Source organism: Athene cunicularia, assembly GCF_003259725.1.
Source record: "Athene cunicularia isolate RWA chromosome 24 unlocalized genomic scaffold, athCun1 chr24_part1, whole genome shotgun sequence".
Classification (NCBI taxonomy): Eukaryota; Metazoa; Chordata; class Aves; order Strigiformes; family Strigidae; genus Athene; species Athene cunicularia.
This window is the reverse complement of record NW_020799132.1, coordinates 4,771,235-4,798,983: the sequence shown is the minus strand read 5'-3', so window position 1 is coordinate 4,798,983 and position 27,749 is coordinate 4,771,235. Positions and strand designations below refer to the sequence as shown.

Sequence of the window (27,749 nt, the reverse complement as noted above, 5' to 3'; positions counted from 1 at the left end):
GCAGTGCCCGCGGGCGGCAGTGACTCCTCGGAGCTCGCCGGCGCCTTGCGAGGCCTGACCCTGGTCCCGAAGCGCCGTCCCTGCAGCCGAGAGCGCAGTTCCGGCCGCGGCGCAGGGAGCTGTGGGACTTCCCTGCTCACCCTTCGCAACAAAGCACAGACACAATTCCTGATGTTTTCAGTGCCATCTTATATGCACAAACTTCAGCGTTCTCTGTCCAAATAATTAATGTCGGTGGTCTACAGGTAGGAAGGTTTGACACAACTTTCCAGACCTGTAAAATGGAATATTTGCACTTCATCACTGAATAGCTCTGAACCAACCACAACAGTACAACAACGAACTGAATTTATTTTGTTCATAAATGGTTTCTTTTGCTGTAGGAGCGTAAGCCTGGAGAAACACTATGGGATAAAGGTTTTCACTTAAATGCTTCATCAAAATATTTGCTAGTAGTGTTAGGATTATTTTTTTTTTTAATGCAGCTCAAAAGTTCAAGTGCATTAGATAAAATATGTGGTGTAATTAACCTTAAGCACATTTTCCTGCCTTTGGAGAGGCAATAGATTGGCTTTGCCTGGATTCCTTTGTCTCCTTTTCTGCTTTCCAACGAAACGCTAGATTACCACTGCATCTGTTCACCATACAGCGTTCAGACAGGGTTAGCTTGGCCTGAGATGACTTTTAGTTTCTTTGCTTTGGGATTCAGGTTGTCTGTCTTGCAGAAAGTGGTTCTTCACTGGCCAAAATTCCAAAGTGGCAGGGCTGAAGGCTGAAGAGATCTGGCTTTGCAGGTAGAGCAGAAGGAGGAGATTAGCTACACGTTCCTCTTTTGAATCAAAGTGCGTTTCCCAGACTTCCGAGATGAAAATAGTGCTTTTGGGGGGAGGAGGAAAGAGGGTACCGCTTCCTGTGGAGTCTGTACGCAGCCTTTTTTCATCAGTTAACCTCTGCTTTAGGTTCCTAAGACTTACGCAATCAAAGGCCCTATCTCTCACCTTTAATTTTGAAGCCGTCGTTGTATTTCGACTAAATTTGACGCTGTTATCTAAAAGATGACAAGTGTTTTGATGTGTATAATTATTTTCAGTAGTAGACAACATTTTAATTTCGTTTGCCTAATGTGTCATCAGGTGTTCGTTTCAGAGTTGCCATATTAGTGCATGCTCGCGTAGGGGATTGGCATGTGTGAGCTGGCCGGCGTTTAGGGTGTATACGCGTTTAATGGAATACCTATTAGTCAAAGAGAGGGCTTAAGTTGAGTGCTTCTCCTGTGTATCCAGTTATGTTTTTCAGGTAATGGGGAGGGAGTTATTGTAGCTTTAAGACTGTGCTATTTCTGGCTGAGCCACTCGGTGCGTTGTTATCGAGGAAAAGAGAATAGGTGAATAGGTGACAAGGTTGTCCCTCCTTTGGAGGAAGGAGCTTAAAACATGAGGTGTGCATTTTGGGCAGTCTCCTTGGCAGCGCTCAAGGAATCTTTGTTGTAATGCTCTGAAATACTTTCAGAGAGTGGTTTGGTTCTGAGCAGTGGACCAGTTAGTGCCATCACTTAGCTCGGTTTGAGTTCAGAGGTGGTATCCTTGGGACTATCCTGCACTGATGTTGCCTTTTTCTAGTGCAGACTTAACACGGGACTACTGATCTTTATCAAATAGGATCTGTTTAAACTATGTTTAAAAAAAAAAAAGTCATTTAATACCCTGTCAATGTTCGTGGTATTATATTTCTTTTTCCTTGAATCTCTTCTCTGCCTCCCTCTAACCTTTACCCTATAACTTCTTGGAAAACCTGTATAAATAGGAGAAACTGAATGCAATAAGGATAATTTATGTATATGGGGGAAATGATCAGCTATATGATAATGTAGATGTCATCATTTAGAACAAAAAGTGACTTGAGTTGTCTGTTCTTATATGTACAAACACAGCTCTAAATGTTTATATTGCTTTCAGCCAAAGGATCTAAAATCATTTAACAAGTAGGAATGGAGCTAAACTTCTAAAAAGTTATAAAAAAAAAATAGTTCCGCTTCATGAAAGAAGAAGTTGGTGCTTTAAGCTACATGGCATATACCTTGCTCTGTCATTTTTCTATAGTAATTCAAGGAAAAAACCCTTGCTTTCATAAGTCCCACATCTTTTCCTTACTTAAACGTGTATAGATTTCTTTAACTGTGGGGTTGTGTTGCCTGTTATGTGTATGTTCCAGGAATAATATTTGGAATAATTAATATAATTTCAGCTTAATTTTACTCTGTTGTGCTTGTCTCAAAGATGGCAAGTTCGTATAGTTTCATGAAGATGGTTGGGGATCTTGTTAGGAGATGTCAGCACGAGCTCCCGTGTTACCAGATGCTGCAGCACCCACATAGGAGGGAGATAACCACAATGTCTCAGCTATAGGAGAATTTTCAGTTAGAGTTTGGACCTTCATTAGATTCCATTAATGGACCAATTATCAGGACAAAAATTCAAGCTACGTTAATTTTTAGTGTATGAAACTAGTTGTTATTGGAGGAAAATTATCCATGAGCTGCTATACTGTACTAAGAAAGACCTACTAGATGCTGGATTTGAGAGCACAGATTCTGCTTCTGTTCTTAGTTCTGTTTGAAACATTAAGCATATTGATAATAATTCTTTACCTAATTGAGTCAACTGTAAATTAACTTAATTTGGCTGAAGTAGCAGAGCAAAAAAAGACTTGTTCTGTTGTGAAGGGATTACAGAAATGTAGAATGATTGTATTTAAGCATTAGCGTTGATATCAAACATAATGTTGAGAAACAAAAAATGTTCATTAAACTTATGTTCTTTCTTCTTTTCAGGTTTCCTCTCAAAAAACCTACAAGGTGAGTTATTGAAGTTTACTGTTCATTGCAAGTTATGATACAGCCTTTTTCAGAGGAGGAACGCTTTTAAAAGGAAAAAAAAAAATAAAATTGTACAAACACAGATAGCAGTACCCATTATGGACGTGAGGAAATTAATATCCAGATTGGGACAGGGTGCCAAAAATATAGTTGGTGGTGCACTTAAAGTGCATGGCATAGTGTTACCATTTGCATTTCTGTTACGTACACTGGCGGATTCTCTTACCTGAGATTTGAGATGCTCGGAGAAAGTGACACTAATGATGTACAGACACTTCCTTTGGGGGTGTGTGTGTGTGTGCATATTCTAAATCTTTAATTTTTGCATACAAAGAGATTTAAGGTTTGCTGGGAGAGCAGGTAGAGGTAAGATTTCCATTTTTTCAGTCCTCTGTAACTTAAATTTATTTTGCTTTTAAAATAAAATATGGCCTGCTGTTGAATGGTAAAGAGAATGCACTCGCAGTTACTAATTTTGAAGGTTAATGAGACTGTTTCTAGAACCTTGGCTACGCTCCCAAAGCTTCTGAGGGGAGATCATTTTTCTACTTGAATTCAGTCTGGGAATAAATTTTTTAGGTGAACTTAATGCGTACATTTTCATCTAAATTCCTTGTTAGCAAAGAGAGCTAGCGAAGGTTATTTCCGAAGGCCTCGCCAGCGAGGCGATGCTTCTGTGGCGTGGTAGTCAGGATCCTCTGCTTTGGTTTGTCACAGACACGGCAGCATTCTGAGCAGAGAGTCTCCAGCTGACAAGAAACAGAAGGTTGAACGCTGCAGTAGTACGCACGACTTTGATCCGACAGGTAAAGTCCTAAAACTTCACAGGTGAAAAATCTAGACTTGTATTTGAAAAAAGTACTGGGGATTGAAATAAAAATGATTGTAATGTGTCAACGTATGCGGTTTTCAGAGTTGCGTTGTTCTGCGATTGCAAAGCCTTTTTGAAGCATGCGGGCATTGAAATTAATACGGGCTTGCTTTTAAATGTGCTCATCTACAAAGCAGCTGTTAACGGTGCAAGAATAAACCTAGATTAGTGGTATCAGTGAATAATTATAATTACTTCCTCTTTCAGAAAAGTCAGTCTGAAATTTCAGTAGGCAAATACTGTAATTAGTTGTGAGCAGTTCTTTTGGCTGTTTTAGTTGAAGTGTGAAATCGGAGATGTTACAGGCTCGACTAGGGCTGGTATTCCTTGTAGGGTTGGTTGGGGTTTTTTTGAGCCTTAGTGGATTTTGGTCTATCTCTGTCACTTGTAAAGTGAACTTGTACTTTCCAACATGATACATTTTAAGATAAATGTCCATTTTTAAAGGATATGCTATCCTATTTTTTTAACCTTCAAAAGGGTTAAATTAGGGTCAGTTTGGTAAGCCTGTCCAGGGCTGTCTTAGAAATCAGGATGCATGCAGGGATTCTTTATTCTCTCTGAAACACTAACCCAGTGACTACTCTGTGTGTTCATGAAATGCATGACAGGCTCTTGTCTGAGCCTTCTGGCCCCATGCAATGTGTGTTTTTCATGTCTGTGCATTCTGCTGTGTAGCCAGTCTTTTCCCTGGGGCTCGCGGAAGACATGAGAGTTGAGTGTAAAGGTGGTACGACTTGTAGAATGTGGTTTTTTGCACAGGACATTTGAAGCTGGTGTTTATAAACCATTCTGTTCGTTAATGCTTTCGGCCACTAGCTGCATGACTCTTTCCTAGTGTGCACAAAATAAATTAAAATGGGCTTTTAATGGTGGTTTAAAAAAAAAAAAATCCTCTAAGGGGGAAAACCTGAATTAGTGCTTGTTGTCTTTACCTATTTGCAAGGACAAAGGAAATGTAAAATTATTCAGGTTGGAGTAGGTCAGAGGAGGTCTCGGGCTATGAACCTGTTTTGTAGAAGGAATTTGTTTTCTTCAGAAGCAAATTTCAGGAATCCCCTAATCTTAATTTGATGAAAGTCATTCCAATTTTGAGAGCTGTTACCTGGCACCACTGTAAAGATGCTTGTGATCTGGTCTGATAGATGAACTCTGCGCTGTAGCCTTCATAAAATTCTTTTATTTTTAAGGGGTGAATTCAGAATGCTGAACTATTATGTCTATGTCGATTACTTGCTCTGGAGATAAATGTTACCAGAGTTTCTATGCTTGGAGTTGTTTTTTTTAAACCAGAATACTTTCTGTAGTTCATTGCAAAGAACTTCTTTTATTGTCTGAAATTCTGTGTCTTCATGCTCGTATTATTCACCCCTTATTCCAAGTGTTTCACCTATGTTTTGTTCACATCTTATTTGTGTTTTGCACGATTTAACCTAATAAATCAGTCTGTGTTTTTCATGAAGTTTTTTTTTTTTTTCTCATGTTTGGTCTCCATATTTTCTATATCTCTCTCTCCTTTTCTCCTGCTCTCGTGCAGATAGCTCCTCCAAGAAGACAAAGTCTAGTTCGGAGGAGAGTAGATCCGAGACGTATGGTAAGCTCAAGCAGCTGCTGCAGCCTCGCACCTTTGCAGTCTGCTCCATGCTTTCTGTCTGTGCACCCAAGGCTTTTATCCTTTACGTGATCCGCATGGTTGGCTCTGCAGCAGGGAGTGGGAAACTGGGTTTTAATATTGCTTCAGTGTATCAGCTTGTAGTTTTTTAGTGGCTGGAAACTAACCCACAGCTGGCAAGCTTAGGCTGTCACCTGGATTCTCCTGTTACCTATTGATAGTTGGAACAACTCGTTGGGACTGCCCTTCTTGGAGATCTTCTGCCACTATGTTTGGCATTGTATGGACACAGCTCATGGTGTGGACTCCAGAAGATTTTTTTTTTATTTTTTTTTTTTTGTGGTTGTAGAAAAGTCTGTCCTATTCTAACTGTGGAGGTTAATCTTGGATGAGCCAGCAATTCATCTTTTTGTGTTATTTGTCGAGGATCAATTGTCAGTTCCTTTTCATGTTTCACAGAAGTGGGAAAATGTAAATAATTTCAAAAAATGTAAGAATTTGAACTTCACCATTCTTTGTTCCAAAGAAGGGGTAACTTCCCTGGCAGTCCTGTATTGTTGTGTGTTACTGCTGTGTTGTGGGCTTGTAGACTGGGACAAATTGGCATATAAGCTTGGGATAGGAGTAGCCCCCGCCCCCCCCATCATTATGCTGTCACACCATGACGAGTGCTGTTGGAAAGAATGTCTACCAAATACAGCCTGTTTGTTCATCCTCTTCCTTAGCTTACATCAGCTACGTCAGTCCTTGGGCTGTGACGCTCTGTCCTACCTTTATGTGAATGGCTTGTTGAATTTCTGACCTCTAAAGATATTTGTGCTCATATCTTAGAAACTAGAAGGTAATACATTTTCACAAGTTGTTGGGTGGTCTCTTGGATCCTACAAGCTCCTTAAGACCCTTGGACCTAGGCTGAATCTGGCCGGTAGTGCTGCATTTCATGGTTCTGAGTGTGCATGTGTAGCTCTGTCTTGATTCCAGCTGTGGGTTACCTTTCTTTTCCTTTCCTGTTGGTTTTTTTTTTTTTCGTGATATTTAAAACTGTCTGTGACACTTTCTGATTTTTCTCTTGAGAAAATGACTTACTGTATAACCTGCTGTGGGCTTTTGGACAGATGAAATGACTCTTCCAGTATCAACTGTATCATTCCACTAGAACAAAACTGCCATGTATTAATGGCTGTGCTCCAAGTTCTGAAACCAGCTATGTAATACAAAATGATGCTGTCATAGCTTCAATTGTAAGGAACTTAAAAAAAAAAAGAAACAAAACTAAATGCAGAACCCACCAATCCTGAAGAGTTCCTCCTAAACCAACATAGGCATGTTAGCAAAAGCCCTTTAGTTGGTGCAGTTCAGGGAGATGTGATCTGTTTCTTCTGTGGAAACGAGATCTCTTTAACTTTCCCTGGAATTTTGAATCACACACTTTTTTTTTTTCTTTTTTTTTTTTGGTGTAAAGAAAAGTATGACAGTCATGTTCCTCGGGATGTGAGAGTGTTCCTCAGAAACTGTAAACAGGTTTTGAGAGTGCCTTGATTTGCTTCAGCAGAGCTGGAAACCTGTCTTAGGGAGACCTGGCTTGCTGCAGCTTGTAATTCTTCCTCCCATGCTCAGAGAGAATGAACAGGGAAACGGCCTGCTCGAAAAGCAGATACTTTGAGATGAAGCTTCTCATGAGCTTGTGTTGAAGCCTTGACCAGTTTTTCCCTTTACCAGGTAGTGGCAGTGCAGGCAGGTTGACAAGATCCCTGTGTCTTGAACCTGCATTAATTTTTGCCTCATGCTGCTTACCCATAATATACTGGAGGTGCTGTCAAACCCTTGTAGGTTAATTACAGGAAACATTTGGTATGCTTGATGGAATGTATCTGTGTTTATACTTCTCCCTCAGTCTGTACAGTGTCCTGGTTTTTCATGTATGGCAGAAAGAAACATGACTTCCTACCGTAAGCCTTTACTTCCCCCAAAGTTTCCTGCAGATGCTCTATCCATGTCTAGTATCTATGGGAGCAGTTTCCACTCATCCTTCCTTTCCAGTGGCCTTTTCTGTGTTGGACCTTGCCCTGCCTTTTGTCTCAACCCTCTACTTTTCCCAGGTTCTGTGGTATGTGTGGAGAAGTCTGTTGTTTGCTTTGGACAGGACCAAACTATTTAAAAACCTACAAGTAGAAATACTGTACTGATATTTTTCTCGCTGGTGACTGGATGTTAGTTGGCTCTTTCTTTGGCTAGCCATTGGAAAGTGAATAATAGAAGAGTCTTGAATGACAACAGGAAAAGGAGGTGTGGCTTTTGTGTACGTGTTTGTTTTTACCTCTTGAAATTCTTAATTAAGGAGCAAGAGACCAGAATTTCTTGAAGATATGAGTGGCTTGGAGGGGAAGGCAAAGTGGTTAGGTAGGGAAATTTTCTAATATGTAGAGCGTGATTTATAGTGACATGAAACTTAGTGTGGTATTTTCTTCCATAAATCCAACCATCTCATATCTGTGCATCCCACAAAATTTAGATGATCAGGAGAGAGATTGAGCGTAGTTTCAAATATGCTGTAATTTACTAATTAGTGCCATGACCTCCCACAGTACTTGATACAAGAATTCTTTCCAGTAGAATTCTTGTCTCTTAAATGAACGTAAAATTGAAATTAGCTTTCAGGGTAGTAGGTGAGGTATCAGTTAATCTTCTTCCCCCCCCCCATCCCACCCCCCCACCCCGTGACTTGGTTGCTGTCCAAAGCTATCTTCCTTTTTATTTAGTAATGATCATTTTGACCCAAATATTAGACTAGATTGTATACATACTCTTTCACATAATCTCTTCAACTTTGGGATAAGTTTTTCAATCTTTTTGTTTTGACACCCCAGGTTTTCCCCTGTTGAGATTATTTTCAAATTGAACTTACATTTCCTGTTTTGTTTCTTGCAGTTCTTGTCAGCCTTGTGTTTTTATGTTGTGGCCACCATTTTTCCAGACTCTTGAAAGGACTCTTGGGAGCCCCTCATCACTACCCTTACAATAGCCAGAAAGGGCTGGGAGTGCAAGGGGCACTCGACCACAGGGGTTGAATGTGTCGTTGCCATGGGAGCAGATAGTCCTATTTCTCATGGTTAAAATACACGGTTCTCTTTTTCTAGAAAGATTGCCAAGCCTTGTTTTATGAAGGGTATTCAGTGCCATCATTATTAACAGTTTTATTGACACACTATACACTGCACTTACTTCAAATAATACAGTTTTTGCACTGACTTTACGTGACTTCTGTTACCGGGTTAGTGGAAGAATCTGAAGAATGCTGCTAATGTGGCACATGCTATGAAGATCACAGTAATAACTAGAACTAACTGAAATTCAGAATTTCATCCTATGAGAAATTCTCTTTATTAAAGCTGATCGTTTTATTTGTTTTTGAGGAGCAGCGTTTCTGAAAATATGTTACAGAAAATAAAGCTTCCCAAATGAAGTGAAACATTTGGACATTCTCAAAACCCCAAGGAGTTTGTTTTTGTTTATGGAATGATTCATTTCAAATCACTATATTAAATTGCATTTTCCCATTGTGGCCTCATGCCTCCAGGGAGGTTATAGTTCACAAGTCTCCTCCCATGCCATGTCCCACACAGTTCGATCAGAGGAAAAGCTACATTGTGTTATGGAAGATGTAATTCATGTCTCCATTCTCTTTAGTGAGTCAGGTTTTTAGAATGAACCCCTGCTCTATTTGTTGTGCTCTGCTAGAGAAAGGAAATTTCCTATTTTACTGCATAACTTCCAAATGTTTAGGATGTAGAAGAGAAGAAGGTAAACGATCTCTTTCCTCGTGGAGCTCTTGGACAATCGAAATGTGTCTGGCAAGACCGTTGGAGACAATCGTTTTTACCATTGGTGTGTCAGTGACCTTGAGGAGGTCGGACTTTACCCTTCCCTGTTCTCCAAAAGGCACACTTGTAGCAGGGCTGGAGAACTGTTGAGCCACCATGTCGCAGAGGGAATAGTGCCACCTATTGAAGAGCTGCTCGTCTTAGCTTTTCTTGCAGTTCCTTTTTCCCGAGACTGGTAATTTCGAACTGCTTTCATTTTTTTAATCTTAAATCTCTTTAACTGCAGCACACGGTTAGCTGCTTTACTGTACTCTTGGTTTAAGGCTATACCACTAGGTTTGGGGAATTATACATGAGGATGAAAAAAGATTTTTAAGACTTTTTTTTTTTTCTCCACAGAATCTTACGAATCCATTCAAGATATGAACATGTAGTACAATTTTGTGTACTTAAAGCATAGTTACAGTGATGTGTCCTCGTTTCATGACTTCAAGATACAGTCATGTGAAAGCAAATGAGGGAATAAGATTATTATTGATTTGCTTTTGAGTATTTTCAGTGATGAGTTCTGTTGACCTTTTAATCTTTACTAAGCTTCAGCTGGAAAAAGTGAAATATCACAGTAAGATACTTCAAAATAAAGGACTTGTGATTTCCATCTGGGAAACGCTAAAAGTTGGAACATGAATGCAGAAAAGGTGAATGAAAGGCTGATTGCCACTTGCTAACATGGACTTTCCAGTGTTGCCCCAAACTTACAGACTTTAATTAAAGTGGGTGAAGTTGTTTGAGTTAGTAATTTAATGTAAGAGCTCCTGTATGTACTTGTGATATCCGGGCGTGACAGTAGCAGCTATTGAAAACTTCACGTTGCGTGTCATTGGGCTCTCAGTGGTTTGTGGCTTTCCTTTCCATCCATTCCAGAGTGTCTAATGAGGTGTTCAAAGTACAAGACGTGGGCTATGAAAACATTGCTGCTCTGGCCTTAAAATTCCACCACTAAGCAGATTTCAAATAGAATATATTTTACTTAAAGAACAAAAGCGAACAAATGACAGATTTGGGGAGTCTCTTTGCTAATTTTTCCTCATAGCAAAGAAAACTCATGAAGGTTACTTCTTCTAGTCTACTTGGTTCTGACAGGGAATGCTACCTAAGCTGATTTAGGTCTACAGGTAATAGTGTTATCTTCAGCAAAGTTTGAGATAATTTCATTAAAATCACTACAGAGCTGTAGTGTGTCTCCATCGAGCACAGTATCTCTGAGCTGGCCTATGTAGACCTTTTTCCAGCCTTTTATATTGTGTTAGGAGAAGGGTTTAGTGCCAGCTTCTTGTCTGCAGGGAACAAATACAGGGGAAAGGCAATTTGGGTTCAAGTTGTCCTAATTTCAATTGCCTCCCCATTCTAAAAAGGTGGAATTGAGACGTGTGGTGTGAAACGCTTTAACTTGATTATTCTTGGAACCTAAACTATACTCTGTAAGGTCAGTTTATTTTGCATCTCCTACTGCATTGCCTCTGCTTTGGCATCAGGTTCGTTCAGAGGAGGCTTGTCAGTGTAGGTCCAGGGATTATTAGTTCTGGAAAAGAAAGAAGTTCAGTGGAAGAGCCAGCATGCAGGGCTATACTGTGCCTTTAAACAAGGACAGTTCTTGTGAGTCAAAAGATTAGTTAGTGTCTTACTCATAAAACCTGTACGTCTGGCAGCAGGGTTTAAAACAAGCAGTTTTTATGAAATAGCATATGTTCTCTTTCCCACACCCCACCCTGGGGCATCATTCTTGTGAAGTGAGACTTGAAGAAGCTTGGTCATATAGAAAAATGGGAGGTACAGAAGGGAGAGGCATGTTCTTTCACTTAACCATGTAAAGAGGGTGGGAAAGGTGGTGGGTTTCCCTCCTCTTGTGTGCTTTCCCCTTCCATCCATTCCATCAGTTTACTGCAGATAGATGTGTATAGCAGAATTTGCTTCTGCTTTATCAGCAGAAGGGGAGTTACCGGGGTATGATACGGTGACCAGCCTGGTGCAGAAGTGCTGGAATGCAACCTCTTCCACTGCTCCCACACCCATTTTCATACATGCCATGCTCAAGGAGAACAGGGCTGACTGGGCAGGCAGTATTTTCACTTGAGGCTCCTCATTTCCATTAGGAGTTTCTCCAGAGAAGTGAAAGGAGCTGTAGTGGTGTGAAGGTGATTTAAGACATGGGTATGAGACTCCACACTCTGTTACAATTAAAAATTATTTCAGAAAAGACAGCCTTGCTGGGACAGCATCTTCACAATTCCCTTTGCTCCCTCCGTGCTAAAGGAAACTGCTGCAATTCTGCTATGTGACTCTGGAGAGCTCCAATCCTTTCTCAGGATGCTGGTGTAAGAATTTTGCCTGATGTGGCTTTAGAAATGAAGAGGCAAAGCAAGCTCTTAGAAATAAGGGTGATGTTTAGCAGCTGGTAGTTTCTGCTGTGTAAATAACAGATTGAAGCATTTGCAGACTTCTTAACGTCGCTTTTCAAGATAAGGGCTCCCTTGGTAGGCTTTTTGCAGGTACTCTTAGGAAAGTGCTCTGCAGTGAATATGCCAGGACTGTTGCTTTGTTTTGGTTTTTCCCTTATTTGGTTTTCAGGTGAACAATAGACACGCACAACATTTCACCTTTTTAAAATGCTGCACCTACTAAGTACATTTATCTCTGCAACAGTATTTATGTTCACATTGTACTGAGTAATCCTAACACTGGGAAGCAAAACAAGTTGCCTTTGATGTCACACAAGTTAAAGGAGAAACAGATTCAAACTCCATCTCCTGGGATTTTGGCCTTGTTCTTCAGCAGCTCAGTGGGAAGGATGGTCTTGATGGCAAAAGTCTTGTTCCGTGTAGTTGGTGTGGCTGGTGCTTCTTTACTGCTGCTGTTCTGTGTGATATTCTCATCTGGAACAGAAGGTGCCCTGAGATGAGATTTTTCCTGAGAACTGGGAGAACTTTTCCTGATCAATAAATCTGTTCTAGCCCAACCTGCTGATGTTAGTCTGAGAGACTTGTGACTTATTTTTTAGAGTAGGTTGTAAAAGTGGCTTGGTGTTTTTGATGCTGTGGTGGAACATGACAGCCCTCTGCCGTACTTTGAAGAACTATTAATACAGACAAAGGGAAATCATGCTCATTGGTTCGTGTACATAGCTGCTCTTCTTTAAAAGCTGCTTTTACCTCAAGTTGTGTCTGATGTGCCAGAGCTGTCTGCATCTCTGCTGTTGTATATCTCTGTTTTGTGTAACTGAAGCAATAAGCTTGACCTGTCTTGACATTCCTATCTGTTTCTGGACTGATGCCCTGTTTCTGTCTCTCATATATTTTTTCCCTCTGTTGTATTGTACCGGTTTCTTTCAGTGCTCTGTGATTATCTAGGAGGATAAGGTTTTGGACTGATGCCTAGCTTGTGTCTCTTTGTATTTCTCTCCTCTTTCTTCTGCCCTTTCCCCACCTTTCTTATGCAGGTCTTGTTCAACGGTGTGTTGTTATCCAACGGGATGAAAACGGATTTGGGCTGACAGTCAGCGGAGACAATCCAGTCTTCGTGCAGTCTGTCAAAGAAGGTAAGTGGACTGGCTAAATGTGCTAGCCAGGGAGCAGCCTAGAGGGCTTTCGTGTGAATCAAAGAAACACGTGCATGAGCTGGAGGAGAAAACTCCAAATACCTCCCTCACGGGTGGGATAGCTGTAGCTTCGGAATTGGTGTGCAAGCCCCAAGCGCGTCGTGCTGCCGGTGTCTGGTGTATTTGGAAACTGATCTCGTGCGTCTGAGAAGGGAGTAAATGACTCCTTGAAACTTGATGGGATCGTGGCTTGATGTGTCCGCTGTAAAATGAGAACAGAGCTGCTCTAGTCGAGATACTCTGAGATTTTCATCTGATAAGAGACAGAGGAAGCTTGGGTGAGCGCGGGAAGTAGCTTTGCGTGGAACTGTAGAAGTGCTTAAACTGTTTTTGCTTTGAATAGTTCTATTGAAACTGGAACTGAATCATTTCTTGCCTCTCTAGATGGAGCAGCCATGCGGGCTGGAGTGCAAACAGGTGATAGAATTATCAAGGTAAGGGCATTCAGATCTTCAGAGAAATGGATCCTTTACATGAAACAAGCTCTTTTCCTGAAAGAATGTCATTGATATGTCTGTTGTGATGTTTGCATTTGCCTGTGGGACAGAGGAATGGTCTATGTTTCAGTGTTCTGGGGATGCCAGAACAGTAACCACCGAAAGCCCACTGCTGAATGTTAGTTTTGTTGCGGAGATCACTCTCATTTCAGAACGTCATCAATGAATTCAGCATCCTACGAGGTTCAAGTATCACATGTATTATAAAAGCAGAAGTGACAGAGGAGAGAAGGAAGAGAGTTATTAATAAATACCTGTAAATTAATAGTCATCTTGGATTACTGCTTTTCCCCTAATTGCCCCCAGATCTGTGTTCTCTTTTAGTCCCAAACAAGAAGTAAAGTCAGTAACTAAAAAGTCTATCTAAACTGTTGGTGCAAAATTATGGTTATGTTACAGCAGCTACTGGCACAGGTGGAGCTGGGATTTCTACTAGGCATTTCAATTAATGATTTAAATTAGCTACTTTTTTTTTTTTTTTTTTTTTTCCTTGCCCAGTCAGAAGTGGGTTGGGGTTTTTTGGTTGGTCGCTTGGTTTTCTTTGGTATGTGTGTATAGTTTTCTTTTTGCAGAGCTCTGCTCACTTAGAGAAACTGTTAAAATATAAATTGTTGATCTGTTAGTGTCTTGAAAGACATAGTAATGGAGATGGAGGGGGGAAGAAAACAGTGTTCCTCATTCTATATGTTTATTGTGGTGTGTGTGGGTACCTTTGGTTGGAAGTCAGTAGCTAAACACTTCTAACTTTCTCTTCCTCCCTACCCCCAGGTGAATGGCACTCTTGTAACACATTCAAACCATTTGGAGGTGGTAAAGCTGATCAAGTGTAAGTAAAGGCAGGTTGCTATTTTTGTCACCGTGCTCCTTTAAAGCATGAAGGGCATAATTTTAAAGGACCAATGACCAATTCAGTCAGGACAAGGTCTAACCATGCCCAGTGCTGAGAGATAAAGAGTGTGTATGAAACAGTGAAGTGAAATTGGGGTCATTTTGACATCCTGAACTTGAGCCGATACACGCTCTGCAGTTTCTCCTTAGCTTGGTGTTCAAAGTTACCATCAAACCTTGCCTACATGTCTTCCCATCTTTTGATTCCACCTTAAATACCACAGCTATTCGGGCACTCTTAATGTAGATTATTGTATGATGCTTGTAAAGTACTGGTGTTTCTGAAGGAACTGCATTCTTGGTTGATTTTCTTGTACAAGTAAGAAGGTGGTAGTGGTTCCTTCCACCCTAGCACAGTTTATTTTGTGGCATGAGCGTATGTGTACTGTAAATGCAGCCTGATAAATGAAACCCGATAGACTAGAAATTGGATTACCTGCTTTTATTAAGGATATCATGAAAGTTTTTGGATTACCTGAAATTTAAACAGCATCTCTAAACCAGAGCTGACAGTGCTTTCAGGTTCTCTCGTTTGAAGAGCGAATGGGTGAGGAATGGTCTGTGTTTCGTCTCTCGGGTGAAATGACAACCATAGCGGTCTGCATGTGTGTCTGAAACGTGAATTGTTCTTGTCCTCCCTGCAGCGGGTTCCTATGTAGCTCTCACTGTTCAGGGGCGCCCACCAGGGTCGCCTCAGATTCCGTTAGCTGATTCTGAAGTGGATCTGGCAGCATTTGGGCATATGTCTCCCATCATGACATCTCCCCATTCGCCTGGCGCATCAGGAAATGCAGAAAGGATTACTAGCCCGGTGCTTGTGGGGGTAAGATTTAAAGCTCTTTCGAAAGACCTAGCATAGCAGTGAAAGAAATATCGTGGGTTGTTTGTTTGTTTGGTTTTTTCCTTGAACTGTTTTGTGCTTCTTGTACAAATTGGAATTGGAATATTTATCCTGCCACCCAGTGGGCATTTAATCACTCTGAGAAAAACATTTTGTAAGTAAAAATATCCAGTCCCATCTGAGATAATACAAATACAATTGAGGGGTTATTCATGGGTTGTATTTGAGATACACTTCAATTTGGGAAAGGAAATAAGAAAACACTTGTGATTTTTTTTTTTTTCTTTTAAAGTGTTGATAGGTATGTTTAAAAGTAGGAAAGAATGCATAGGATAGGATTTAGAAACTTGAATTGCTTCTCTTTCAGAGCCCATGTTTAGGAAGTAGGTGTAAAGTGGGCATATCCATAGCTCCACCAAAAAACCTGACCCTTAATCTCTCTATATTTTCTAGGAGGAGAATAATATTGTCCACAACCAGAAGGTGGAGATTCTGAGAAAGATGCTACAGAAAGAGCAGGAGCGGCTGCAGGTACTGGAGTTGCGTGAGTTTGAGAGGGGTAGAGGGCAAGTATGATGCAAATACACAGATTGGTTGTTGACTCACTACTTAGGAGCATCTTCAACATTCCCTTGCACAGTCTGTGTTTCAGCTTAGCTTTTCTATATGCGGGCCTGACACCAGAGATGTAGTCACTCTTACTGATCAGCTCTTGAGGTTTTTAATTCTTGACAGAGTAAGAAAAAAATTGTGGGAGCTTTCTTGAGTGGAAATATACATATCTGTCAATCTGATCTAATCCTTGGGCAAGTAAGCATCTTTGACTCTTGCTGACAGATTTCACTAAGTCTCCATAACGGACAGATTTCACTAGAATGCAGTTACTTTTGTATGGCACAGGAAAGAAAGAAGAGCTATACGAAATGGACATTCTGTAGCATCTACTTGGCATGCAGATGTTTAATATTTAAAATGTGTGAATGAAATGAAGATTAGCAGTAGATTATAGTTCTAAACTCTGATACTGAGGAGATAGAGTGATAGTTCATAAAATTATTTTTCAGTCTCTGCAAGAAGAGTATAGCCGATCACCCACCACACGACTGCTCAAAGAGATACAGGAAACGAAGAAGCACATTCCTCAGCTGCAAGAGCAGTTGTCCAAAGCCACAGGCTGTACTCAGGTAACAGAATGCGTCAGGCTTTTCTGTGGTATGTTCCGGGTGAAAATTCTTGGGGGATGATGGTGTCCTGGGCAAGCAGGAGTTCCTTGCCATGCTCTTCTTTGCTTGTACAGGCAAATTGCACCCTCTAGAGTTGAGACTTGTAATGAGGCTTGCAGAAGCTGTCAAGCAATGCAGTGCAGTGTCAGTAGATGAAGTAGACTTCACAACGGACTTTCAAAGCATCTGTGAAAAACTGCTTTTAAAGCAGTAAGTGCGAACGATGGTGTGTTTATTAGTCTGTCAATATAACTTAAAGGAAACTTAGGAAGTTATTCTAACAGCGAAGAATGGAAAACTAGAAGCTTAAAACAGTTTTGCTTTTAGGAAAAAAAAAACGTAGGTGGTATTATCTGTCCCCTTTTCCCTTTGCCTATAATGTTATAAGTCCTGAAAACTTGGTGTGAATTTTCTGTTGTCTTCTCTTAGAAAAGCATTGCTGCCTTTTCTAGACACATGAAGAAAGTTTAATAAATAATATGACTTAACCAGGTTTTGAAACAGCTAATGTTTAAGGATTGTCTCTTGAAATAATCTATTTTTGCTTTGTGCTGTTTCCCACCTCACTTTATCTTTTTAGGATGGGATCTTGTCCTCCAGGTCTGTGACGGAATCACTGCAGATCAGTGAAGTGGAGGCCGAGAGTGGGGATTGTGTGAGCAAACTGGATTACAGTGGTGACAGCCCCTCCCGACCAAACAGTGACATTGCTGATGTGAGTCTTGAACAGCTCCATGACTTTGCTTCTATACCTTTTGGATTTGGTTTTCCTGTGAAGATTCTTTGTGTTTGTGTTGTCCTGTGTGTCGTATATATGTACTCTGTGACGCTCTGTGTTACTAGAATAGGCTCAGTACACTCCAAAAATATTTCCTTGAGGAAGCATACTATATTGGACTTCCATTAGGCACTGGGAAAGAAACAGTGTGGGTTTTTGTTTTTTTTCCAGGATTATATTTTCCTGGCACAATCCCTCTAACCAGACAAAGAAAGATGGGTGCCTTTCTCAGAACTCAGAGATGCCAATTAGAGCATCTTTTAGGAGTACGGTAATGTTCCAATTGCAGGAGCTGTGACTCAGACCCAGTCAGTGGGCAAGTTGCCATGAAAGTGGGGAAGAGCCTTACATCTACCAAATAAGCTACAATTATTGCCAGCAGGAAAGGCTCTTAGTCTGTTCACTCATTAGTTATCAATCTGTATGCTCGTATGCTCTCCCTTTAGAAGTGTCTTAGCACCTAATCCTTAAATTAAGTCACTATATGATTAGCTTGGATCAATTGAGACTCTGTGCTTGGGTTTTGGCCTAAGTTTCTTGTTTAACTTAAGGATGTGGGAGCTAAATTTGTACTAGCAGTTGGAATTGAAAAGGAAGGTGGGTCAGATATATGTCCAAGATGTGAACATAAATTATTTTATTTTGAAACATTCCTCTTCCAACTCCAAATCTGACTAGATAGCACTCATGTTTGTGTACAATAAATGCAAAACAAAATTCATAGCTATCTTCCTAATAAACTTAATCCTGTAAGTATTGTGGATTGCGTTTGATCACTGGAGGTTATGGACACACCAAACTTTCATAGACTCAGAGTGGTTTAGGTTGGAAGGGACCTTAAAGATTATCCAGTTCCACCCCCCTGCCCCGGGCAGGGCCACCTTCCACTAGCCCAGGTTGCCCAAAGCCCCGTCCAACCTGGCCTGGAACCCTTCCAGGGAGGGGGCAGCCACAGCTTCTCTGGGCAACCTGTGTCAGGGCCTCACCCCCCTCACAGGGAAGGATTTCTTCCTTAGATCTAATATAAATCTGCTCTCTGTCAGTTCAAAACCGTTATCCTTCATCCTACTTACACTCCCTGATAGAGTCCCTCTCCAGCTTTCCTGCAGGCAGGTGATGGACACTGGCTTAGCCCCTTCATCTGCCCATTCCCTCAGGACCCGCGGATGCGTATCATCAGGAACCATGGACCTGTGCACCTTCAGGTTCCTTCGATGGTCTCAAACCTGATCTTCTCCTACCGTGGGTGGTTCTTCCTTCTTCCAGTCCCTGCCTTTGACTTCTGTGTCTTGAGCAGCATGGCTGGAGCCCTTGCCACAAAAAAGTTGTTTAATACCTCAGCCTTCTCCATGTCCCGGGTGACCAGGTCTCCCGTTTTCTTCTGGGGAGGGCCCACATTTTCCCTAGTCATCTTTTTATCACTGACCTACCTACAGAAGCTTTTCTTGTTGGCCTTGACATCCCTGGTCAGATTTAATTTATTACGGCTTTGGCTTTCCTAACCTGATCCCTCGCTGCTCAAGTTAGGAAGACCAAAGCCCTGACAGAATTAAATTCAAGCTTTTCAATCCAAAGTGACCCCGGGAAACTTAAGGATCGGGGGCAATAGAAACCTCTTGAAGTTTAACAAGAAGTGCAGAATTTGTGTGGACACATGGAAGAGGAGCCAACACGTGTTTTTTGCAAATACAGCCAAGTGCCTGCTGGGCTACATGAGAGAGAGGAGTGCTGCAGATGGAGGGAAGTTGGTGCCGTTCTGCTGGGCACTGGGGAGACTACACCTGAAATACTGAGCCTGTTGCTGGGAGCCCTCTCTTCAGAGGGGATGTCGAGAAAAATGCCTAGTCAGAGAGCTGGCAACACGGGTACTCCCGAAACTGTGGTTTACATAGTAGAGGTGGTGAGAGCAAAGAGAAAGCTAAGGACAGGTGTACGGGTAGATTTTACAGCTCTGTTGTTACTCAGTGTCACTATCTTTCTTACTGAAACTGCTTGTGCATTTGGTTGGTTTTTGGTTTTCTGTGGAAACGGTGCATGTAGGTCGCGCTTTAGTTTGGTTGTTTAACAGCTAGCAGTTAACCCTGTGAGAAAGGAGAAGTTTTGGCTGTTGTGACTGAAAAACTTACTGTGCAGTTCTCGTTTCCTTGGATTTGCTGGTACTTACCAGAACTGAACTTCCCTCTTTCCCAGAGTCCTCGCAGTGGCTTGAAGGAGCGAATTTATCCGGATGAGAGCCCAGAAAAGTCTGAGGTTCAAGATACTGTGAGTACAAAACATAAAGTGTCACAACAGCATTTCCTGTAATGGGCCCATTAAAATCTTGCTGTTTTTCCCCGCTTTCTAGATGAAGCGTACATAAACTTTGCTTTAGAAAATAAAATGCAATTAAAATTGTGCAGGGAAAGTTAATTAGCTGAGTAAATGTTTATGGAGCTTAAGAGCTGTCCCATTTAGAGGCAGGAAATATATAATCAGCAGTAAAACAGCTGGACCTAAAATAGGTAGAGCAGTTTTACATATTTTATTCATCGAGTCCAGCAGTAAATGAAACAGTATTTAAGTATTACAGGGCTGGCATTATCAGGGGTGGCCTCGAAATTAGGTAAAAGTGGAACACAGCAGAAAGTAAAGACACACCTGCATGTATTATGATCTTCCTTAGGATGACTTGAAGTATTTTTCCCCTCATCTGCTTGAATTTCCAAAGTCATATTTCTCCTTTTGCACTAAGATGGCATTTGTCATATGCCACACGCTTAGTGTGCTCCTGTCTGTAGATGATGCAATTGGTTTTGAGTCATCTGATTTAATGTTTCCGAATGCTTGCAACTTGGGAGAAGCGTTCATAAGGGGATCTCGCAGCTGCAGACTTGGACGAGGTGGTGCAAAGACACGCGGGTTTCCACTGAGTTTTGAAAAGGAGAATAAAACTGATTGTAGTATCACTAGCTTGGTAAAGAAGGTTTAGTGTGCCAGGAGACAGCACTGTGTATTTCTTCCTTCTCTTCCCTTGCTCCCGCCTCACCCCAGGATTCCCAGTCCAGTGTTGGAAGTCCTCTATCCCGAGTGGGGCCTCAGATCATTGGAGCAGAGGATGACGACTTTGACACTGAACAGGAGCAGGTGGGAATGACTTTCAGCCCCAGCCACCCCTTTTCCCCCCCCTTGGCCAAAATTCTGTTCCTCTGTGCCTAAACTACAGGTGCTCCTTGACTTGTTTTTATTGACCAGTTCTTGTGTGGTGAATTAAGATTTAAAGAATGTGATTCCTGTTACTGCTGATCTTGCCAAATAAAAACATTTGGGGCGTTTATGACAATATGCCATCTTTGATTCTTTCTGTTACTCTTTTCTTTCTTTTCATAACTTCAGGCTTTCTGGAAATTCATTTGCCTTATTTAATTTTCTTTTGCTTGTTTAGTTTCTATTAAGTCCTGCATTATTGTCACAGCAGTATAGCTGCCATGGCTTTTTACATATTTATTCTGAGTTATTTTAGCTATCCTTTGTTCCGAACTGTATTCATTACATTGTACTCAATGTTCAGGTGAATATTTAAAGGAAGTGTTCCTATTGTGAGCTCTTCCTGGAACGTTAGAATGGCATTGCAAAGGTTCTGGAATTGATCAATTTTTAATTAAACAAATGAGGAGCGGAACTTTTGGAACAAAGCTGCTTGTTTTTTCTCACAGTAACTTTACTGAGTAATTCCAGTAGTTTCCATGTATCTCTACAGATTAACGGACAATGCAGCTGTTTCCAAAACATTGAGCTCCTGAAATCTCGTCCAGCTCACCTGGCTGTTCTTCTGCATCATGTGGTGTCCCAGTTTGACCCTGCAGCATTGGTGAGATGTTCTGGAACTGTTTCCCTGGCCCAAATTGATAGTCTTAACCAGAGTGTATCAGGGTCTCCTCATTCATGGCTGGATCAGCAAGGAGAGAAATGCAGTTCCTATGCAGGCATGAGAGTATTTTGGATAAATGAAGAAAAGCATGAAGAGAACTGTCTTCCTCTCATTTAGCTGTTTACAAATAAAGTATTTAGCTCTTGAAAGTACTTCATTCCACCTTAAGGTGGTGGAATTAGTTGTCTGTGGGGAAGATCTAATCTCGGTGTCTCTCTCCAAGCCCCTGGCCTTTTGCTTCTCCGCTCATTACTGGGCAGCCTAGCAGAGGTTACCTGAGCAATCTGGATGGCTGAAGGAAGCTAGGAGGAGTCTCAATCCAGCAACGTTGAATTCCTTGAAATATTTGACAGAAAACTTGGAGTTAACGGGTATTAGAAGAGTTCTCATGGTATCGCTTAATTTCTTCCCCTCCTGTTTCCCACAGTTGTGCTACCTTTACACAGACTTGTATAAGCAGACCAACTCCAAAGAGACTCGGCGTGTCTTCCTTGAGTTTTACCAGTTCTTCTTGGACCGAGCTGCTGTAGGTTCCCATCATTCTTTCATTTTCAGGCATATCTGACTTTTGCCTTTGTCCAGTCTCCCGAACTGGAGAAAAATAGAGTTATTTAAGGCCTCCAAAATAAGAAGTGTTTTTGTTTAAATGTTACCAGTGAATACAGCAGATTGAATGGTGTATAGCCTCAGCTGCCTGGTAACTCAATAAATCACAGGGAATGTGTTATCTGATAGGAGAAATGATTTTCTGATACGTAAGCAAGCTCTAGCTGCCACATGTTACCTTTTTAGTGGCTGTTGCAAGGATTGGGAAGTTTTGTGTGTCTGGAAAGCCTGAGAAACTCCTTTACTGTCGTGAATTGGACTACCAGATAGTGTAGCAGAGGCTAGTACCACATGTTTAGATGAAATAATCCTTGTGTAATATATATTCAGGATGGGAGTCTCTCCCTTTATACCATCAGGTGTTCAGGTTGTACGATTTTGTCTTGTGAGGGGATTTTCTTGGATGTTTTGTACTGTGTGTTTTATTGGGGTGGTGTTCATGGTGTATGTTCTCCCAGCCTTTCTTTTCTTTTGCAGAATCTAAAAGTTCCAGTTCCAGATGAAATCTCCTTAGAACTAGGTATGGTGCTCTCGCCTCGGGTATCTGTTTCTGCAGGTTCTGCTGTCTGAGGCAGTCCAAGCAAGTGTCTGAAATGCACTCGGGGTTACTTCAAGCATACAGTGTCACATGTTACAGAGAGAGAGAGAGAGAAAGAAATAATTCTTCTGTTTCTTGGGGAGGGCATAATGCATGCTGTGATACATGCATCAGTGGTGGGAGGCACTGGCCACCTTGGCATGTACATTTTTTAATATGATAATGGATGAGACCAAAATTGCTTATGCTTAATGGGCTGGAGTTCATGTTATCAGCAAGTGAAAGGCAAAGGGTACTCTTGGATGGGTTAAAACACACGTCAGTGACTTTATTCTAAGGTGGAGAGAACTGTTCTCAAAAGAATATTAACTTTTCTGACTTCAGACAGAAGAAGGCCAGATCTCCTTCCTGAAGAGCTTCATCGCCAGTTTATACAAACTATGCAAGATAAAGTCTGTCCAGAAGTTCAGAGGAATCTGGAAGATTTCAGGTAACAGCAGTTGCCTGTGTAGTTTTTCACTTAATTCCTACCTGCCCTCAGTCAGCATGTCCAATATAGGGGAAGTCCCAACTCAAGGCACACGGTGATTCATCTTGGACTGAATAGGAAGATACCACAGGAGAGGGCCTCAGGGGTCACCCTGTGACAAATCGTTGAATGTTTTTTGACACTGTGCTGCAAGTAATAAATTACAAAATCAGTTTTAGAGCTTGTATTCTTCATTCCTTGAAGCTATCTGAGGCAATTTCAGAATAGTTACCTATGTGATGCTATATAAATTCTTATTACTAATTGTACTTATAATCAGCTTATATCTCTTTTTTTTCCTTCCCCCTTCCTTTTCCTTCTCTCTCCCCTTTGGACATGGAATAATCCACTCTACAAAGCGGTCGTGGGCATATAGTAGAATTTAATAATTAATATGCTCTTTAATGTGGAGTCATAAGAGCTCTGTGCCAACATGAGATATTATACCAAGACAGGTGTTCAATAATGGAGTTTTTCCTACCTAGAAATGCCTCAGTTCAAGTATATACTTCAAAAATGAAACCTGGGATATCGCAAAAAGAGTAACTACCTTTTCTTGACCCTTGCAATAGCTGCATCTCTTGATAAAGACACAACTTTATCCCTCCTATCTTAGCTGTGTTTTACAGTGAGTGCAAATGTTATGGAGAAATGTCATGTCTTTTCACATTTTCATACAGAAACCAATAATGAAACCCTGTTTGGCATTCTGAATGTCACGAGGTTGCTTTTCCTTGTTACAGGTCGTATTCAGTTTCAAGTAATGCTTCCCTCTCCTGATTTTTCAGGCAGAAACGTAGTATGGGGTTGACCCTGGCAGAAGGAGAGCTAACCAAGCTGGATGCAGAAAGAGTTCGTGACCGAAATGCGGTGGAGAAGGAAAGAGCATGTGCAGAACAGATTATTGCTAAAATTGAGGAAGTCTTGTGAGTAACAGCAAGTATAATTGTGGGGGTGAAAACTGTTCTGTGCTGAACCTGGCAACAGCAGAGCAAAGGGATTGGGAATGGGAAGCAATTTGTCATCAGTACGTTTACATTGCTTCCCCTGTTTGCTATCAACGTGTGTTTAAGTAGTGATAGCCAGAAGTAAGCTAACAGGTAAAGTCCACATAGCTTTTCAAGGAGACTACTGTTCACATAGCAGAGGCAATGCTTCCATTGTCAGCTTGTGCATTACTAGATCGGAGCTTTTTTTCTGGGTTATAGAAACCTATAGCTTCAGAACCCGTTTTTGTCTTTTAATGTGAGCTGAGCTCAGTTTTCCCAGTTGAACCTTCATGTTCAACACTTTGAACACAACTGCTGATGCTCTGGGTGGATGTGACTGGGTGTTAATTGAGTTTTGAGTTTTGTTCTTAAATTCTTCCTTGTTTTCAGGATGACATCTCAGCCTTTGGAAGAAGACAAGAGGTAATGGAAGTTGTGTGGACTTAGTCTGTGAAGTAAGAACCCCACTGCTGGCTCTGTGTTCTGCTGAGCAGAACAAGACAGCCCTCTCCTGGCTGTAGCCACAAACTCATTTTCTAAATCCCCTGGCATAATTAATTTGAATTCAGAGTATCAACCTCTTGCTCTCAGCCTCTTCCTATTCTGAAGTTTGTTGCTTTTGTTTCAGATTTGAAAAAGTTACTGCCACTGATTTTGTTCTGTAGCTGTTTCAATCTGGTCTGACACGTATTTTCTGTATGTGCCTTGCCTTGTTCAGTTTGTATGTGTACAACTGTTTGGGTAGCTTTTGGTATACTCTTTACAGCAGCATTACCTTTTACTATTACTTATTTTTACCATCACTCAAAACTCTAATGTGTTTACTATATCATTTCAGGACCTTCTGTATAATCCTCAAAATTTTATTTTTACCTCCTAAGCTGGTATGCCTTTTATATACTCCATCTTTTGTTTACAAGAGGAAAAAATCTGATACAGGTTGAGTCTTTCCCATGTGATAGCTTGTTTCATATTAAAAAAAAAATAAAAGTTGCCAAGTTCTTTTAAACTAAAACCGGTTAATTTCTCGGTAGAACCCTTGAACCCTTGCATTTGACCTTTTAAATTTTCTTGAATGTATTTTCCCCAATATATTTCTCCTTATCCTCATCTTTGTTGTTGTTGTTTATACTTGGCAGTTCCACAATGCAGTATGTGATTCTTACTTACATGAAACACCTGGGAGTCAAAGTTAAAGAACCTCGGAACCTGGAGCAGAAGCGTGGCCGTATCGGTTTCTTGCCAAAGATCAAGGTAGTAGCGTTGTGGCCAGAGTGCATCTGGTTAAAGCAGCCCAGCACGGCTGCTTCATTGGAATTCAGAATCCACTTTTGCATGACACATTAGAAGTTGGTATGATTTTACAGTCTTCATTGCTGCATCAAGAGGATCTGGGATTACTGAGCTGCACAGCTGAAATTGGGTTCTCCATACGTTTTCAGAGACACTAATTAGAAATGAGTTGCCTTCTTTCTTACTTTATCTGTATGCCTGAATTCTAACTGCTTGTTTTTCACAGTTCTAGCCTTATTAAAACTTCGGGTGAGAAGTGTTTCATATAATACAGCCTTGAATCGCTTGAGGATCTCATTAAGGCTTATCAGGCTTGTTGGCCTGTATGCTTTAGTTTTCTTCTTGAGAAACTTGCCTTAAACCTCATGCTTCATGTTGCAGGAAAGCTACTCTTCCTGCCACCCACACTTTCCCAGTTATATAATGAACTTTTCCACCAAAACTCCATCTCTGTGGGTGTGTGCAGTCGTCTCCTGTAGTGTGGGGGTGTATCTGGTCACAGTAGCTCCTTATTTTCATCAGCATTCCATCTTCCTTTGAAACGTTAAGACTGTTACGAGCAGTTCTGCACTGTCAGTGCAAAAAAGGTTAGATCACGCGTTCGCAGCCTTTCTGAAGTGGTAAGATAAGTCGTATTTCTCTCGCTCTCAGATGAGAGTCTGTATGCTTGTGGAGGTTTGGAGTCACAACATGTTGTGCCTTAGAGAAACAAGGTGCTACCGGTCGCTGTAAATTGGTCTCTTACCCTAGGGAGGAGAGTGGTTTTCAGCTCCTGCTAAGTTAAAGACAGGGTGTGTGGTTTTAAGCTCATAACAGATGTATCTCTTGAGATGCTGTGGCTCCCTGCTGCTACCCCTGTTACACACCACTCATGGTCTGTCCGTAGGCTGTCTTTGCCTCTGATGCTGCAAGGATGTTTACCTCTCAATGATTTGTTAGAAATAAAATTATTTTGTACCAAACTCCTGCAGTTTTAAATAATTAGTCAATATTTCAGTAAATAACTGATTTTGAAGAAATGAGTGATCTCGTTGCTTTGCTTTTCTTATATATTAACTGCAGCAAAGTATCAAGAAAGAGAAAGAAGGAGAAGAAAAAGGAAAGAGAAGAGGCTTTCCTAATATTCTGGGCCCACCAAGGAGACCGAGCCGACATGATAGCAGTGCAAGTATGTCAGACAAGGAAGTATATGTTCCCTGTTAGTCTGAAAGCCAAATAAAGTCTCTGCTGTCTTTTAAAAATCCATGCTAAGAGGAGTCAGTAAACCTTTTGTTTTTAAAACATGTTTTTGAAGACAACGCAAACCTAATTTTGTCCCGAAATGCTTCCTCTCTCTAGCTCTGAAAACAGTAAAAGCTCTTTCAGCAATAATAATGGCTCTGTGTTTGGTTAGTTGGCAGAGCCATGGAAATGCAGAAGCCCCGCCATCCAAAGCACTTACCTACAGCATCCTCTGTCAGCCCAGAGCCGCCAGATGTTAGCAAGATGCGTCAGAGTGGGTCCTCCAGCGACGGAGCGGACGCCCCATACCCACCTGCCAACCCAATGTCCCCTTTGGCAGTGGGTCCCTTTTCCTCTCCTGAGGGAAGCAAAGACAGTGAAACAGGTAGGATGATATTTGTGAAGTGGAATGAGTAAAGATCGTGTTGTGAATGGGATACGCAAAGCACAGTTCTGATGCAACAAGTTTGACAAGTTAGGAAATGTTTTTATGTCATTAGATGTGATCTTCCTTGCCTTAGTCATCTTTTCTGACTTAGTCTCTGGTTCAAATTAGGAAATCTTATGGCCAGAAATTGTTGTTAGGTGGGTTCTATCGCTGTGGCAATGGATAATCTAACAAGACAAACAACCAGTCTCAGGTGCCTGCTTTTGTAAGCACAAGTCAGTGTCATCTGGAAACATTTGTCACTGAGATTTTTCTTGCCAACCTAGGAAATCAGTTCCTCCAGCTCTAAGCTGAAGTGAGGCTGTGAATCAAGAGGCTAATTTGACATGGTTCTTGATGTTTCCCACTCACTCTCTGTTTAGGTTTGAAGCAGACCGGAGAAGCTCCACCTGCTAATGACTGTATGGATGGCACACCCCGCACACCTAATAATACCTTTGAGTTCCCATCTCCTTTGGAAAACTTGCAGGAGGAGGAGGGAGAATCAGAGAGGTAACTGTGGTGCCCTGGTTGCTCGAGCTGTGGAAGAGAGTCGATGTGACAATGGCTGTTGAAGCTTAAGCCCATAAAACTGTTAGTGACATCATTTGTATTAAACATTCTTGGTTAGAAGTAGGAAATGTGTCTGCTGCTGTGGTACTGTTAGAAAACTATAATATCAGGAGGGTGAGGCTGACAGGCAAAATGTTCTTCTCATTAGGAGGTTGGGCTTTTACTCTGAAGTTACGCGGAATGTCTGATGGGGATGAAATTCTTGCATAAGCTTCCCTAATAATTTCTTTTGTTCTTTGCAGAATGGTTGACATGGGAACACCAAAGGCTTTTCGCAAGTGAGTATGCTTATAAATGTTTGAACTTCACTGAATTTTTGTTTTGGGTTTTAATAGGCTATGAGGTAGAATGCAGGAGTGTTCGTTGTTCTGAGCCAGTACAATTGTCTGCATTATCTTTTCTTTTCTTAAATAACGCATATGTGAATGAAACTCTGGCATTCATATATAGGACAGGTGGAATGAGTCATATGCAGATAAGCCCTTTGATCTGCGAGTGAAGTATAGTGATTGTTGTATCTACTGATTTGAATTGATGGGTTAGGCAGTTGAAATTTCCACTTTTTTTTTTTTTTTTTTTTTTTTTTGCTCTTCCTTTTGCACCCA

General features: G+C 41.2%; 1 protein-coding gene across 2 annotated transcripts in view; it reads left to right on the top strand.

Annotated features, from left to right (window-relative positions):
• The window catches only part of ARHGEF12 (Rho guanine nucleotide exchange factor 12), a 76,290-nt gene that overhangs the window by 29,865 nt on the left and 18,676 nt on the right, over positions 1-27,749 (top strand). The window contains exons 2-24 of one of the 2 annotated variants that reach the window (XM_026863738.1): positions 2,831-2,854; positions 3,593-3,681; positions 5,284-5,340; positions 12,676-12,774; positions 13,219-13,268; positions 14,100-14,157; positions 14,864-15,042; positions 15,514-15,591; positions 16,125-16,244; positions 16,864-16,998; positions 19,252-19,323; positions 20,092-20,184; positions 20,798-20,908; positions 21,396-21,494; positions 22,052-22,094; positions 22,497-22,602; positions 23,430-23,567; positions 24,021-24,053; positions 24,770-24,884; positions 25,986-26,091; positions 26,317-26,529; positions 26,955-27,084; positions 27,387-27,422. In XM_026863738.1, the coding sequence (XP_026719539.1) occupies positions 2,831-2,854; positions 3,593-3,681; positions 5,284-5,340; positions 12,676-12,774; positions 13,219-13,268; positions 14,100-14,157; positions 14,864-15,042; positions 15,514-15,591; positions 16,125-16,244; positions 16,864-16,998; positions 19,252-19,323; positions 20,092-20,184; positions 20,798-20,908; positions 21,396-21,494; positions 22,052-22,094; positions 22,497-22,602; positions 23,430-23,567; positions 24,021-24,053; positions 24,770-24,884; positions 25,986-26,091; positions 26,317-26,529; positions 26,955-27,084; positions 27,387-27,422 (2,184 nt within the window). The remainder of the gene's footprint in view (positions 1-2,830; positions 2,855-3,592; positions 3,682-5,283; positions 5,341-12,675; positions 12,775-13,218; positions 13,269-14,099; positions 14,158-14,863; positions 15,043-15,513; positions 15,592-16,124; positions 16,245-16,863; positions 16,999-19,251; positions 19,324-20,091; positions 20,185-20,797; positions 20,909-21,395; positions 21,495-22,051; positions 22,095-22,496; positions 22,603-23,429; positions 23,568-24,020; positions 24,054-24,769; positions 24,885-25,985; positions 26,092-26,316; positions 26,530-26,954; positions 27,085-27,386; positions 27,423-27,749) is intronic. The other variant, XM_026863739.1, reaches the window with a different exon arrangement.